Source organism: Salvelinus alpinus, chromosome 16 (assembly GCF_045679555.1).
Source record: "Salvelinus alpinus chromosome 16, SLU_Salpinus.1, whole genome shotgun sequence".
Lineage (NCBI taxonomy): Eukaryota > Metazoa > Chordata > Actinopteri > Salmoniformes > Salmonidae > Salvelinus > Salvelinus alpinus.
This window is the reverse complement of record NC_092101.1, coordinates 27,203,689-27,220,411: the sequence shown is the minus strand read 5'-3', so window position 1 is coordinate 27,220,411 and position 16,723 is coordinate 27,203,689. Positions and strand designations below refer to the sequence as shown.

Here is a 16,723-nt window from a genome sequence, read left to right as displayed (position 1 = left end):
CAGGACACCATGTTCAGAAAAGTATAATTTTTTAATTTGACACATTTACATATACAGAACATTAGTCTGTATATCCCAGATTATAAACTGGGTGGTCCAAGCCCTGAATGCTTATTGGCTGACAGCCATGGTACATCAGACCATATACCACAGGTATAACAAAACCTTTATTTTTACTGGTCTAATTACTACATTGGTAACCAGTTTATAATAAGGCACCTCGGGGATTTGTGGTATATGGCCAATATACCACGGCTAAAGGCTGTATCCAGGCACTCCGTGTTGCGTCGTGCATAAGAAAATCCCTTAGCCATGGTATAATGGCCATATACCACAACCCCTCAAGCCTTATTGCTAAAATATACTCTCCTTGTTCCATCATCATGTTAGTAAAATAGACACCTTCTCCTAAACAACTTGTCTGTAGGTTCAAAACATTGAGTTTGTTGTTAGTAAGAGGCCGTCATTGTCTTGTGCAGAAAGGAACAAAAAAGGTTGGAGAAGAGCATCAATGACATTCTATAAATTAAAAATATTCCTTTTATTGATTAATCTCCCATGGTGATGCTTGCCTGAGCATCAGCTAAAATACTTTGACACAAAATGGTGGGCAGAGACAGACCGTGGCAATACAACCCATTGTAATTGGCTTAGAGAAGCTGTAACTGAGACGGAGGGGGCTCATAATGGCACAATGCAAGACCCCTTGAACATCACCCTGTTATCGTATAGTAAGTTACTCTCCCATTGTAAAAGTGGAGAAAGAGTGGATACTGCCGCACTGTATTATTGCTTATTTAATATCTGAAAGCAGGGATAGGTTGAAAGCCAGAAGGGTTTACTACAAAGCAGGTTCAATAAATTATCCTGTTGACATTTAGATATGCCCATTTCAAGCATATATAAGTTTAGCATTCTTAAATGAAACAGAAAACCAATAGCTATCTGTTTATTTATCAAAGTTACCTGGCTATTTCATTGAGCATGCTTTGTGGTACACCCTTCAGTCCGAGAGGTGAACAAGTCATGTTTTGTTTTGCGTGAGCAGTTTGGTGTCCAGCCACAAGATGGCGGTGTGGTATTACTCATCAACACAGCAGCGCATTGCGTATTTATAGAAAAACTATTTTGTAACATAGATAGCAGTTAGAGAGAGAAATCCGACTAAATTTGTCAGCAGCTCCAAAATGTTGGCACATATCTCAGTGCATCAACCACATCTGTATGTTTGTCAAAGTGCGTATATGACAGAGCTACAAAACAATAAAATAAAGCCAAATAACAGTCAATTAGATGATTTCCCAACCACTCCCACCTCCTTCAGTCACCCGCAACCCTTTTCCCACAAACATTCCTGCCTCTTTTACCCCCCAGTGCAGGGTGTGATTGCTGTGATGACACAGCTGTGTGTTAGATAGCATTCTATTTCTGTCACAAGAGAAAAAGAGAGCGAAAGGGGCAGGGCAGGTTCCATTTCACTTCTGCCTGTATGACTGAAACCTGACTCTCCTGTCGGCACTAAGTCTGACAGACCATCAGGACAGAGTTATAGTAGGACGAAAAGGAGGGAGTAGAAGAGAACAGCAGTGATTTAGAGAGTTACATATGGAACCATTCCCTTTCCCCTACTCCACTTCTCTATTCGCTGGAACTGGCAGACAGCAGCGGTTTCAATGAAGAAGTGTGTGGGTTTGAGTGTGTGTAAGTAAGAGATTGTGTGTGTGTGAGAATGAGTGTGTTTTTGAAAGAGAGTGAGGGTGAAAGGCCATGTGTGTTCTGCCCCAGTGTTGCTGTCCACTCCAGCCAGTGTTGCTGTCCACTCCAGCCAGTGTTTGGAAGGCCACAGTTCTGGCAGTTTGGCACAGACAGCTAAATCAGAATCTCTAAGGCGTATCAATAACCTACTCTACAATAAAGTGTTTCGCAACATGACTCACAGGTCACATACTGGAAGACATGACACAGAGACAGGACAGTCACACACCTCAGTGTCTGGAAGAAATAGTTGAGAGGTCACATTACCATATTAAATTAGAAATACTTGTTCATTTAAGCTCGCTTTTAAACACCAATAACTGAAGGTCTGGCTGGTGTCTCACCCGCCACTGATTATTAGATAGATAGAGCAGATACCAACACAGACCCTCTGACCATCAGCAGCTAAACAGAGGAGAACAGAGCAGATGAAGAGACTGGACGGGTATGGCATTTGTGTCTGTAAGGATGTGTGATGTAACGTATGAGTGTGTGAGTGTTGTACATAAAAATCTGATGAGTTACAATCTCATCTTCAACAGTCCTGCTCGCTATTGGCTGGCAGGTGTAGACAGAGCTGTCCGTCTCTCCCTGGCCATTCCCAGTGGGCGGGGTGTTACGTGCGCACGTGTCTCTTGTCCTCAAACAGCGCACGGATGAGGTAGACCTGCACTCCCGTCACCAGCATCATCACCAGCATGTTGGTCATGGACCACATGTTGACCCGGTCGTAGTTGGACTCCTGGAGGTTGCGATCGCGAGCCTCAAACGCTTTGAGCACCGTCTGTATCTGAAGGCTCTTCCCCAGCCGGGCTTTAACACTGTTAATGGTGTCCTGGAGAGCCGAGAGAGATAGTAGTTTGGGTTATTGTCATAGTCATAGAACCATCCTGGAACTAGTATTAAGCAATACACTGAGTAGAGAGAGTAGACTAGACTTCAGGACCATGCAGATTATAGATGTTACCTAGAGAGGTCCTAAGGGACCAAGGCAACAGGACAGGGTGGAGAAGTGGTGGGTGCATGTAAACAAATCCGACAAGTCGGTGAGTCCTCTCAAGGGACCACAGCTGTGATTTACACTTCCTGTCTCTGACTGTGTCTGTGTACTGATACAGGGGGGGGGGGGGGGGGGGGGTCTGGAAGAAAGATCAAACCATTCTGCTCTCAGGTACGTGTGTGTTGTTGTGACATTGATGGCTGTGGTGCTAAGTCTCTCTGACCTTCTGCTGTTGTGTTGGCAGCGTGTGTGAGCTGGGTCAAAGTGACACCACCTTTGTAGTTGTGTACTCTGTAAGCTGACGTGTTGTAATTCCAGGCATCTCTACCTCAGAGTAGTGTTGTCACGATACCAGAACTTTGACACCAATACCAGGTTTAGTATCACGATACTCGATACCATCACAATCCTCGATACCAAAATTATATCAAAACAATACCAAGGGAAAAGAAGAAGGCCTATTAGCCAATATCACAGAATGGCACTTGGATCTTTTGAGTTCAATATCATTACATTTGAAATTTAAAAAAATCTATACATTAATGAATCAATTACACAATCAATCAACTACATAACATCATAATGGTAATCATTTATTTGAATGGTCTATTAATAAACTGGGTTAATCAAGATGTAGCCTAGGCCTATATACACAATACAGGTGAATTCATAGGTATTCCAGTGAAATAAGAACTTACATTTTAGGAATAACCATTACTAAGGATCAGAAGTGTAGATGCTTCCTAAATCTTAACCCTGTTATTCAAAAACCCAGCAGATGCTACACTGAACAAAAATATAAAACACAATATGCAATCATTTCAAAGAGTTGACTGAGTTACAGTTCATATAAGGAAATCAGTCAATTGAAATAAATTCATTCGGCCCTAATCTGTGGATTTCACATGACTGGGAACACAGTTATGCATCTGCTGGTCACAGATAAAAATTAGAATAAATTAATGTAGAGGCATGGATCAGAAAACCAGTCAGATCTGGTGTGACCACCATTTGCCTCATGCAGCACGACACATTTCCTTCACATAGAGTTGATCAGGCTGTTGATTGTGACCTGTAGAATGTTGTCCCACTACTTTATGGCTGCGCGAAGTGGCTGGATATACGTGGGAACTGGAACCCGCTATCGTACACGTCAATCCAGAGCATCCCAAACATGGTCAATGGGTGACATATCTGGTGAGTATGCAGGCCATGAAAGAACTGGGACATTTTCAGCTTCCAGGAATTGTGTACCGATCCTTGCGACATGGGGCCGTGCATTATCATGCTGAAACATTGAGGTGATGACGATGGATTAATGGCACAACAATAGGCCTCAGGATCTCGTCACGGTATCTTTGTGCATTGAAATTACCATCGATAAAATGCAATTGTGTTCATTGTCCTTAGCTTGCCTGCCCATACCACAACTCCACCGCCACCATGGGGAACTCTGTTCACAATGTTGACATCGGCAAACTGCTCGCCCACATGACACCATACACACTGTCTGCCATCTGCCCAGTATAGTTGAAACCGGGATTAATCCGTGAAGAGCACACTTCTCCAGCGTGCCAGTGGCCACGCAAGGTAAGCATTTGCCCACTTAAGTCAGTTACGACACTGAACTAGTCAGGTCAAGACCCTGGTGAAGACAACGAGCACACAGATGAGCTTACCTGATACTGTTTCTGACAGTTTGCGCAGAAATGATTTGGTTGTGCAAACCCACAGACGATCCCGCAGTTGAAGAAGCCAGATGTGGAGATCCTGGGCTGGTGTGGTTACACATGGTCTGCGGTTGTGAGGCCGGTTGGACATACCTCCAAATTCTTTCAAATTATGTTGGAGGCAGCTTATGGTAGAGAAATGAACATTCAATTCTCTGGCAACAACTCTAGTGGACAATCCTGAAGTCAGCATGCCAATTGCACACTCCCTCAAAACTTGAGACATCTATGGCATTGTGTTGTGTGACAAAACTTCACATTTTAGAGTGGCCTTTTATTGTCCCTAACAGAAGGTGCACCTGTGTAATGATCATGCTCTTTAATTAGCTTCTTGATATGCCACACCGGTCAGGTGGATGGATTATCTTGGCAAAGGGGAAATGCTCAAGAACAGTAATTTAAACAAATTTGTGAGTATGGAAAATGTCTGGGATCTTTTATTTCAGCTCATGAAACATGGGACTTTACATGTTGTGTTTATATTTTTGTTCAGTGTATATCAAATGGCTACAGTGGGACCTTTTTCTTACATTACAAAAGGAAATGTAACAATATTTTAACACAATGCAATACTCTACCAACAAAAAAGCTGTTAAAATTATAAGTGTGTGTATGTCCCTTAAGGTCTTTGTGTAATGTGATATTGTACCCCCTAGCCCAACTGTCCTTTGTATATTATTTATGTATACTTGTGTTCCCCGTGTACTGTTGTATTATTGTTTCAAAAAGTACTATAAATCACCATCTTGACTGGGAGAGACGTGAGGCGGGGAGATGAAGTGAATTAATAACGTTTTTGGTGACAATCAGCAATACAATATTTTGCATTATGGTTTGCATATTATCACAAAAAAGGTACTAGGGTAGTGAATTGATGTTAGCTTGAGCTGTAAGCTAGCAAGGAAAGCTAGCCTACAAAACTGGAAGCTACCGGGATCTTGCATTGTAAAATGTTCTAGCCTGTAATGGACATTGTTTTGATAACAGTTATTAACAGTTTCAACATTTCTACATGCCATTTTGCATTATTTAAAACTTCTGTGCAGCATAAGTGGTGGTGCAGCCCATTCTCCCAGTGAGTAGTGGTTCCTCAGGACTGGCTAGAGCTAGCAATGGGTAAGTGGAGCAGGCACGGTTAGGGCTGTGGCAGTGACATTTTGTCATCCAGTTAGTGTTATGCAAAATACTGTAACAGTATAACTTTATGGCGTCCCCTCTCGCGAACCAGGGACCCTCTGCACACAGCACACTGCACACATCAACAACGGTCGCCCACGAAGCATCGTTACCCATCGCTCCACAAAGGCAGCGGCCCTTGCAAAGAACCACTACTTCTAGGTTTCAGAGCAAGTGACGTAACCGACTGAAAGGCTGCTAGCGCGCACCACCGCTAACTAGCTAGCCATTTCACATCCGTTACATCATGATAATTGACCAATAATTAACATAAACAAGTTTAGCATATCCAGGCCTCCACTAATACAAGCTGCTGATGAAGCCTTCAGAACATCTACATTCAACTTAATATACACCATCACAACAAATCCATTGTTTATTTTAGTCAGGTCTAAAGAAACATTATGATATGAAGACAACGTATTTCAGAATAACATGTTATCTGGCTATGCTCCGTGCCATAGGCTTGTTCATTTAGCTGACAAGATATGCATAAGTCAAGTGCCATTATTTTATATTATATGATTTTATAGTAAGAAGAATATATTTGAACTTAGCTGAATAAAATATAAATTATATTTTTCCCATTCCGGAGCGATTGCGCATATGAAGTGACTATGTTGAGCGTAAAAGTGCTAATTTGAAACAGGTCCTATACGCTAGATTTAGTTATTTGGCAACTTTAGTTGATTAATGATACAAATCTCAGAATGTCTTAGAAATCGAAACATATATGGGCTGCATGATGCGACTATAAGCTATTGATGATTTGAGAAAGTCGCCTGAGGCTGCCTGTGTCTGAGGCTGCACAGCTGTTCTCTCATCACGTGACCATATTTTCTCCCATCAAACTATTCTCAATTTAATCTTGTCTTTAATAATAAGTAAAATTACTTTCGATTTAGAATGCCCCATTATCAAATAGGCAGGAACAGCCACAGGGGGGAAAATAAGTCATCTGTATGCACTCGAATAGCTGCCGCGCGGTTTCCAGCCGGTTCGTTTTTCAATGGTGCTGGGTAGGCTACTTCGGTTTTATAGCGGAGCATGTGCCTAATATGAGCAGCTGAGAAGTAAATAAATAACACTTATTTCACTCCACCCGTCAAGTACTGTTTGAGGAGCATGATCGCTGCGCAACATGTGATATTCCGCCCAAACTCTGTATGCCGTGGGCTCTCCAACCCTGTTCCTTGCAGATACCCAGTGCTTCATTTGGGAAAAATGTGACACATTTTGGAGTATAGGTTTGGCCAATCACTAAATCACTATATTTTTTAATTATTATGTTTTTCTGCCATGCATAATATTGTATAACAGCACAATCATAATTTTTTATTTTTCGGGCTTGGCTTCATATATAGGCCTAATCCTATGCATATACATAAACTCTAATATGCTGATGGCTGTTTTGAAAGAATCATCTCCTTAGAAAGCACTGCCCATTTCATTGTGTTTGGCTTTGAAACAACATCCACGAAGACCATGTTTTACACTCAGTGGTTAAAGGGACATTACAGCCCTGAGTACCAGGCCATTAGCGACCTAATGGTCGTTAGCAAGTTGTGTACTACCAACACATGTCCAGAGTGCATAAGAAGAGATTACCCAACAGCCCTAGGCACAGTGCTCTCGCGCTGAAAGGGGACATTGGCTGCGACATGATCCTCTCTCAATCAGTAGACGACATGAGAAACATTTGGCAGAAGTACCCAAAGTAACAAACATTGTACTACTGAACCGTTTTTTGGGTTCTAGCACTGAGAAAGTACCTATATTTCAGTATACTGTGCAACACTGGCTCAGAAAGACAGGACAGACACCAATGTCAACAGGCTTCAGACAAGACCCAGATTCTTCTGCCCTTCTGGTCACACACCACTCTACCATTACTAATGGGCATTTTCATGTAAAAGGACCAGTGGCGACCAGTCATTTAGGCAGAGCCCCACCTGTTTTGAGCCCCACATTTTTGCTATTTTGGCATTAATATGTGTCACATATCAGTTTGCAAACAATGTAAAAAAACAAAAACATAATTGAGTTAATAAAGCCGCATACAAACATGGTCTCTTTTTTGCTGTCTTGAGTAAGGCAGCTCCAAAATACAGGTGTTTCAGCCTAGCTTAGTGCTTTCTGTGGTGGTGGTGGTGGTGGTGGTGGGGCAGCCATCGGAAAATACAAAGCGTAGGTGTTGGTAATGTTCTCTAGTTGCACCATGATTAGCTCAGTGTTCTGTCACTTGTGGGGACAGTACATCACCGCCAAGCAGTGGCGATTTTAGCTAGTAAATCTTGACGGGGCAACAACAACAAAAACAAGTGGGATGCATGCCACCAAAGCCACTACACAACACTAAACAATACATTCATTGCACTATAACGGTGACAAACGGTCCCCACAAACTGTTAGGGCCTACGAAAGCTGTCCCAACAGCAGTCCCAACACCTTAACACTACTACACCTGGCAGTCAGCGGAGCCTTGTATGACAGCGAAAAAGTTCATTGAGCCTCATTTACTGCCTTAAAAAAAAAAACATAGCTGATATGGCTGACTTGCTTAAACAACATGTGGTTTCTACTGACAATTGAGATATACAAACTATGGCATAAGGGGACGACAAACGGATAAGAGACATTCCGTAATTTCGGGTAAGACATTAATGAGCGTGAGACAACGGACGTAGTCAATATAACTATTTGTTCAGCACTTTTGAAACGTACAGCCACAGAATTCAGAACATGGGCCGTTCTTACAGTGTACTCCCTGTACAACAAGTCAGAACCGTAGAATAAATAAATGGGGCATATAAACAGACAATGAAAGCTCTTACAATATTCAATGATTACATTTCTCTAAAACAGGTTATAGGCTATATGTGCACCACCAAGTTAGAACAGTAGGCGAAATTAAGGGGTGAAAATATACCAAATTATTAGGGTGAGGCACATTGAATGCCGTTTGGGTCTTTGCGTGTGTAACGTTCATCTGAAGAAGTGGACCAATTTGCGTAATTTGTGATCATCATATTTATTTAAATGAGAACCAGCAACAAAATAACAAAGTGAAACCAAAACGAACGTACCGTTCCGTAGGCTACAAGAGCTGTACAAAAACAAGATCCCACAACATAGGTGGGAAAAAAGGCTACCTAAGTATGATTCCCAATCAGAGACAACGATAGACAGCTGCCTCTGATTGGGAACCACACTCGGCCAAACACAAAGAAATACAAAACATAGAATGCCCACCCCACATCACACCCTGACCTCACCAAATAGAGAAATAAAACGGCTCTCTAAAGTCAGGGTGTGACAGCGTGTCAAAAAAGATTAATCATATATCACTATTTGACGCGTTAATTAAGCTTTTAATTTGACACGTCAAATAACACAATTCTATTATAGAATGTTGTGTGTGCTGAATTTGCACGTGCAAGCAAAGCGCCACCACTACTATCAGTAGCACTGTCAAAGCTGTACAAAAAATGTTTGCAAACAAGCACACACCAGCCACGAATGATGGGTTTACAATATCACGTTGGTGAAAATAGAACAAATTATTAAGGTGAGGCACATGGGCTACTAACAGCTTACTACACAACATACATTAGTATTACTTTCTTAGCTACAGTATATATATCTCCCTTGCATATGACATCATTTTTGCAGCAGCATACAATACCTTTTTGGACTCACCTTGAAAGCTGGCATGGAAAACACACAGCCACTCCATTGAATAGCAGACTAACATTAGTGGTTGCTTTGCAATGCTTGCAGTTAGCCAGTGATTCCTAACAAACTACTCATTGTTGAATTTGCGATTTCCAACTTCTTGTGTAATGTCCAATGACCGATGAGCACCGATACATTTTATGTATAATTTCTCTTCATTATGTATCTTCATATGACAAGGCAAGCCCCCCCCAAAAATGATTTATATATATCCATAATTACGCATTTCTGTGTAGTACAGATCAGGGACCGATGGTGAAATTCCGTTACCGGGTGTAAATCCACTTCACTTACTGTAGTTCATATTTTCAAAGTCAATGCGTCATGTCATAGCTGACACCCCATTATTTTTGCAGACATCATTCAATCTTAATTGCGAGCAGATATTTAAGTGTTTTTGGAAAACGTGGACACAAAAAACTGAGGTAGATTATACGCAAATTATGTAACCAAACTTTGCATCTGCACAGCTCTTCCAGTAAATGTGTTTCTGTAAAATGTTCAGTGTAAATTGTAGTAGTAGTCATTGTGCATAGAGTTGTATGGTTTGTTAAACTCTGTTAAACTTTGAAATCAATGGGTTTTTTGCCATATATTTTAAGTAAAAAATGGGAGTCTGCAATTCTGTTACAGTGGAATTGGCCTAATCTGACTAACACATGGATTTTTCCCCAATGGCTATCCACAGGGATTCCTTTTTGACTATCCAGTATCCCTTTCCAAGATCTTCAAAGAACATGTGTGAATTCTGTGAAATGTTATGTGTGAAATCGCACCCCCTCGCATGATGTAATACAGATGTTGGGTGAATAAAACGCACCCTCCATGATGCCATACATGTATAGTGTGTGTAAAAGCAAAGCATGCTTCCAGGCCTAGCTAGGACTACAACTCCATCCTTTTCTAGAAGTTACGCACTTGCACACTCCCTGTCATGGATTTCAAAGCATAGGATTGGTGTAAGCATTGGTTGGAGGGTTTCCACCATTGTAAAATCCATGTGAGAAAGTTTAAGTACACGCTTCAGGAGAAGGGTGAAGAATCAGCATGTAGCCTAGATGTAATATAAGCACAACCCCTCACCATGATGTCCTCCAGCTTCATGTCCAACATGTCGGTCCCATGGACGTACTCCTTCCAGTCCTCTGGCTCCTCCCCTTCCTGTTCCATGTTGTCCATGAGAAGCTCGAAGAAGATGATCTTTTCCGACACAGCAGAAAACGAGTTGTCAAAACAAAACATGTAGTCTCCATCCTCCGTCTCTACACTAATGGAAACACACCGGGAGAGAGAGTGAGAGCGAGCCCAACTCCATGTGAGTGTGTATTTCACACTTGCGTGGTGTGTGTGTCTTACGTGTATACTCCGTCTGATTTGCGGTGTTCGCTGTACAGAACGTGTCCAGTAGGAGACGACAGTGAGAAGTCAACATCCAGACCTGCTCCGTCCAACACCTGAGGACACACACAGACAGGTGGGATGGGTGAGAGACAGATGAGACAGACTAATAAAAGGAGAGCGAGAGAGTCAAAACAAAACTACATCACCTATTGGCTTGCCTCGTCAAATAAAAAGTTAAATAAAAAAATACATTGGGAAACAAGCACAGAGCAAAATGCAGTGTTATCTGGCCCTAAATCGACAGTACACCATGGCAAACGAATTCTTGATGATTTATAATTGATGTTGTTACTGATATTGTTAATGAATCATTCCATTTCCAAAGTATGCTTTTGTCGGCTTCCCTGAATGAGACATTAGCTCCCCTAAATGCAACAAAAGTCCAACTTTCAGGGGGCTCTCTAAATTATGCTAATTTAACCATGCAGTGGTAATTATGAAAATAAAAGCTTCCAAATGAAACGAACACGCCAATGTCATTGTTTAAGCTATTTATTTCATTTTTTTGCACTTTTAACCCCTTTTCGTGATATCCAATTAGTAGTTACAGTCTTGTCCCATCGTTGCAACTCCCCTACGGACTCGAGAGAGGCGAAGGTCGAGAGCCATGCATCCTCCGAAATACGACCCTGCCAAGCTGCACTGCTTCTTGACACACTGCTCACTTAACCCAGAAGCCAGCCGCACACTGTCCAGTTGGCGACCGTTGTCAGCTTGCAGGCGCCCAGCCCCCCACACGGAGTCGCTAGAGCACGATGGGACAAGGAAGCCCCAGTCGGCCAAACCCTCCCCTAACCCAGACGACGCTGGTCCAATTGTGCGCCGCCTTATGGGTCTCCTAGTCATGGTCGGCTATGACACAGCCTGGGATCAAACCCGGGTCTGTAGTGACGCCTCAAGCACTGCAGTGCAATGCCTTAGACCACTGCGCCACTCGTGAGGCCTCAAACCATTTATTTCTATATGATTACACAAACCGTCCTCCTGTCCACGAATGGTACTGTAGAATTCTATAGCTAGCTAGACAGCGGCGCTGTCCACTCTGTAGTGCTGAATTTCGGCCTAAGCTGAGCTCTTTTAAATGCATAGATTTTCCTTTGTACATCCTAATTTTCACCATTTGTTTGCCATGTGTCCTTTATAGAAATAGCCTTTATTCCAATGCATTATATTCATCCGTTGATTTATTACCGTTTGCTTTTGTCAGTCAGCTGTGCTCACAACTTTGTTTTTCCAGGTGCGCGTGGGTATTGGTGTTCTCTGTGCCGTCCGTGGCCAGAAGAAGTAGACCATTTATTTAGCTTGATTGTTTTCTATCAATATTTGTTTTCAGCTGATGGTAGACAATATCACTACAACTAGCCTACACAGACACCAATGTGCTTCCAATCCATCCAACAAGTATACACAGTGTACAAAACATTGGGGACAGCTCCTAATATTGAGTTGCACCCCCTTTTGCCCTCAGAACAACCTCAATTCGTTAGGGAATGGACTCTAAAAGTTGTCGAAAGCATTCCACAGGGATGCTGGCCCATGTTGACTCCAATGCTTCCCACATTTGTGTCAAGTTGGCTGGATGTCCTTTGGGTGGTGGACCATTCTTGAGACACACAGGAAACTTGAGCGTGAAAAACCCAGCAGGGTTGCAGTTCGTGACACACTTAAACCATTGCGCCTGGCACCTACTTCCATACCCCGTTCAAAATTGCTTACATTTTGTCTTGCCCATTCACCCTCTAAAAGACATACGTACATAATCCATGTCTCAATTGTCTCAAGGCTAAAATAATATTTATTTAACCTGTCTCATCCCCTTCATCTACACTGATTGAAGTGGATTGAACCAGTGACATCAATAAGCTTTCACCTGGTCAGTCTGTCATGGAAATCGTACACTCAATATACGTTAATGACAGCAGGCCTATAGTTGGCTTTTTCAGTCACAACCATTAGATTTTGTATTTGCATAGGTCTACTTTATTTTGGATTTGTGTGCCCATGAGAACTATTTTCACGGCGAAAGATAATGAAATGTTATGTAAGCATAGTTACACGTAGTGAACTTTCTGAGATCTCCAAGATCCAGGATTCATACAGGTTAAAGTTCTAAATGGTTAAATGCTTAATAATGACAAATAACACAAATGTCATTCATGTAAGGAAAAAATGGTAGTGTTTTATGTCACATGATCTGTGAAGACTCCAAGCATTCAACTAATGAATTATGGACAACTCATGAACTAGGGTGTAAACATGTTTTGATTCATATCATGTAGGCCTATTATATTGAATGTAGGCTACCTGTTCTGCATGTATTCATGTGTGTACAATTGCCTCGACTGAGAGGGTAGGTTACTGCCAGTGGTGTTGGCCTAGTGGAGGGTAAACAGTTTACCCACCTTTTTCAGAAAAATGCATTGAAAGTATAGGGCGCGTTACTTTTTTCACCACAACCGGCAATTATAGTTTACCCACCTATCTTTTTTACCACTACGTCACTGGCTACCGGTAGACCTATTAGAAGTTCATGGTAAAACACATTGTAGTCTAGTAAATTGACCGTGTGTGTTAGGGTGACCATCCTGTTATTTCACGGGACAGTTTCAGCCCCAATTCAGGTGTCCCGACTTATCAGGCAACAAATAATGTTAATTTGTCAGCAAGACACATCAATCAATGCAGGCCCAATCAATGGAGGCCTAATCAATGACAATCACTGAATGTCATTTGGCACACTTATTGGTGTTTTGTAACAGATGTTCATTTCCATTCATCAAATGGCACGAGTGTACATGCAGTGTACTGTTGTGATGCTAGAATTATTTTGTGGACGAACATGCACAGGTAGCCCACTTTAAGTGATTTGTTTGAAAATCAGATGAAAACCATGACTGGCTGTGTTCATGCCACATTAAAAGGTAATCAATGTTTACTGTTAAATGATGTCTTTATTATCATTATTATCCTCTTTAAAAAATTCACCCAAGAGACCACCCCGAATGTCACAGTATAATTCGCACTCAGAAAGAGAGAGAGGTTGAGGAGAGCTGGTGCTGAAAAGTTGTAGAACAAGCAGAGGTGCTTCACAATGTCCAGTCCAAGAACAAGGCCTATTTTCACTAGTGAAATATGGTTGGATTGAGTCCATTCAAGACAATAAGTGAACAGGCCAGTCCCTGGTGCCTGTTTCTCTACAGTTGCATTACTGGTTCACTATTTCCACAGATCTCTGCCTCCTTTGTTACTCAGGAGCAAAGAATGACAGGGTTTCCAAACTTTAATGTCTAGTTATTTGAGTATTTCCAAACACAGACATTGAGCAGATACCATGAAGTACTTAGAAATTAGTGTCTCCACAAACTAAGGACATTATCAGTTTTGTTCACACTCCGAGAGCAGAGTGCTGGGCTACAGCATGCCACAAAAATAGCTTGTCTATGGTGGTAGCATGCTACAGCTAGGCTATCCTACTGTGATGGTATGACAATCCGTTTATGTCAGAAATGTTTAAATATTTCATAGAAAATAGAGGTTTTACCAGACTTCTGTGTTGAGATTTGTGATTCAGGGCCACTACTCAATTGGAAACATTTTAAACACATCAGCAGAGCACAATCTAGTGCTAGGCCAATGAAATAGGAGTAAGAGGAACCACAGCCTAGGATGGAATGTCATTATTAGAAATTAACTTTATAGCCAGTTCTGGTAAAAACGAGTTTCTAAACTAGTATGATGGCATAATTTCAAAATCACATAGGCCTATAGTTAGTGTTTAATACATTTACAATACATTTAATTTACTTCAACCTATTCCACAAGTAGTTCCTAGGTTCTGGATTCAGATACGACCAGTGGTGTAAAGTACTTAAGTAAAAATACTTGAAAGTACTACTTAAGTAGTTTTTGGGGTATCTGTACTTCACTATTTGTATTTTACTTTAACATTACTATATTCCTGAAAAAAATTATGCACTTTTTACTCCATACATTTTCCCTGACATCCAAAAGTACTTGTTACATTTTGAATGCTTAGCAGGGCAGGAAAATTGTCTAATTCACAAACTTATCAAGGGAAGTGGTCATCCCTACTGCCTCTGATATGGCCGACTCACTACGTATTTAAAACCAAATACTTCTAGACTTTTATTCAAGAAGGATTTTACTGGGTGACTTTCACTTGAGTCATTTTCTATTAAGGTATCTTTACTTTTACCCGTATGATAATTGGGTACTTTTTCCGCCACTGGATACGACAGCGCTAACCACAATCAATGATGGGGTATGCACATAACATGGGACTTCTTGTGGAGTCATGCGAGTAGTACTAGTAGAGTAGAGACGTCTCCAAAGCTACCCACATGAGTTATATCAAGTGTGCTCATTTATAACTTTGTGTTCACCCTTTCCCCATGTAAAACCAATCATATAAACCCCTGGCACCTGATATTCTATCTCCAGCGACGCGTCCTTCTTCATGGTCTGGAAGAAGCACTCCTTCCGTCCTGCGGGGAGTGTGAATGTGAAGTCGCTGACCAGGCTCTGGGAGAACGCGGCCCCCAGGAACTTCTCAGACACCAGCACCGAGAACAGGCACAGTAACACCCGGGCCACATCCATGGTCTCCCGCTGCCTTCAACTCTAGATTTTGACTCCGTAAAGAGACAAGCTCTCGATAAGTGCTAGTTCAATTAGTGTTCGTCAAAACTTAACTTATGATGACCAGCTCACCGTTCGATGGCAATCACTATATGAGGACCCTGCCTTTTCAGAATGGAAATCGTTTTCGCTCAACGAGTTTTCATGTTTGAGATTTCAACCCAGCATTTAGAATGTGAGGCTCTAAGCCTCAGTGCCTCACATTCTAAATGCTAGGTTGAAATCTCAAACCTTTTCTTATTCAAGTTCATGTATTTATTGGTGCATAAAATATATTTGGGACACATTCTGCGTGTATTATGTTACATTTAACAAAAACGTTTATACAGGCAGTTCTCAGAAGACGCAGGTATCCGTTGTATGATGGGCAATGTAGTGTTTAAGAACAAAAGACGGCATCCAACGCTGCTCCCAAAGCGCACTCGTCTTTACAACATCAGGACCGTTATAATACCTATTAAACCTAGCGGTCAAACAGGGAACTGGTTCACTAAAAATAAGTGCTGTGTTTTGTGTAAATTTACCCTGGCGTGATGTTTTGATAGCCATGTAAATCTCGCTAGGACAAAGTGACTTATCAAGGATTGTTTTAAGGTGGAGATATGGTTCTTCTGTTGCAGTCATGCGCAATGTTCTTGGTTGGTCATCAATCGACAAGATAATTGAAAAAAACATGCTTATTTTATTTCATAATATACATAATTTAAAACGGCCAAGTTCTATTCACAACGGTATTCAGTTGGTAAGAGACAGACATTCAGTAAATACTATGAATAGATTGTCCACCTCGATGCGTTATCCAGACAGAAAAGAGAAATAGGCAAAAGAACATTTCGATTTAGAGCAATAAAGAAATTGAATAAATTAACAGAGCAAACCAGAAACCTTTCAATATATAAATTTAAATATTATTTTAAAACGATTTAAATATAATACATATAAATGTTGTGGGACTATAGTAGATGAAGAATCAATATTTTTTATATTGAGTATTTATTGGGTGATTATGTTAGTATATTATGTATGTTTGTAATAGTGTGTTATATGTGAAAATGTGTTCGTATTATAAATTGTATTTTAATGTTAAGGACTCTTGGAAGATTAGTCCAAATGGGAACTAAAAGAGATCCAAATAAAATAAAATAAAATATATTTTCCTGTATTAGCTGGCTATCATGTGGCTATCATAAAGAACTACAAATGTCATGATGATCTGGACAAGACTGACAAATCGAGGCAAAGGTAAGAATCTATGGGTTAACTATCT

At 41.1% G+C, this 16,723-nt stretch overlaps 1 protein-coding gene across 1 annotated transcript; it reads right to left on the bottom strand.

The window, feature by feature from the left end:
- Positions 1-12: 12 nt before the first annotated feature.
- Positions 13-15,609, bottom strand: LOC139541259 (transmembrane emp24 domain-containing protein 5-like). The gene is made up of 4 exons (XM_071345703.1): positions 15,241-15,609; positions 10,753-10,850; positions 10,480-10,663; positions 13-2,590 (listed from the first exon to the last, which is right to left on the bottom strand). Exons 1-4 carry the CDS (start codon positions 15,415-15,417, stop codon positions 2,372-2,374), a joined length of 678 nt encoding a protein of 225 aa, XP_071201804.1. The 5' UTR covers positions 15,418-15,609; the 3' UTR covers positions 13-2,371.
- Positions 15,610-16,723: the final 1,114 nt, after the last annotated feature.

Excerpts from the sequence above, each read along its gene's own strand:
- LOC139541259 (XM_071345703.1), bottom strand. The coding sequence starts at position 15,417 with ATGGATGTGGCCCGGGTGTTACTGTGCCTGTTCTCGGTGCTGGTGTCT. Across the intron at positions 10,851-15,240 it reads CGCTGGAGATAGAATATCAG|GTGTTGGACGGAGCAGGTCT; the intron begins GTGCCAGGGGTT and ends GTGTGTCCTCAG. Across the intron at positions 2,591-10,479 it reads TGAAGCTGGAGGACATCATG|GACACCATTAACAGTGTTAA; the intron begins GTGAGGGGTTGT and ends TCGGCTCTCCAG.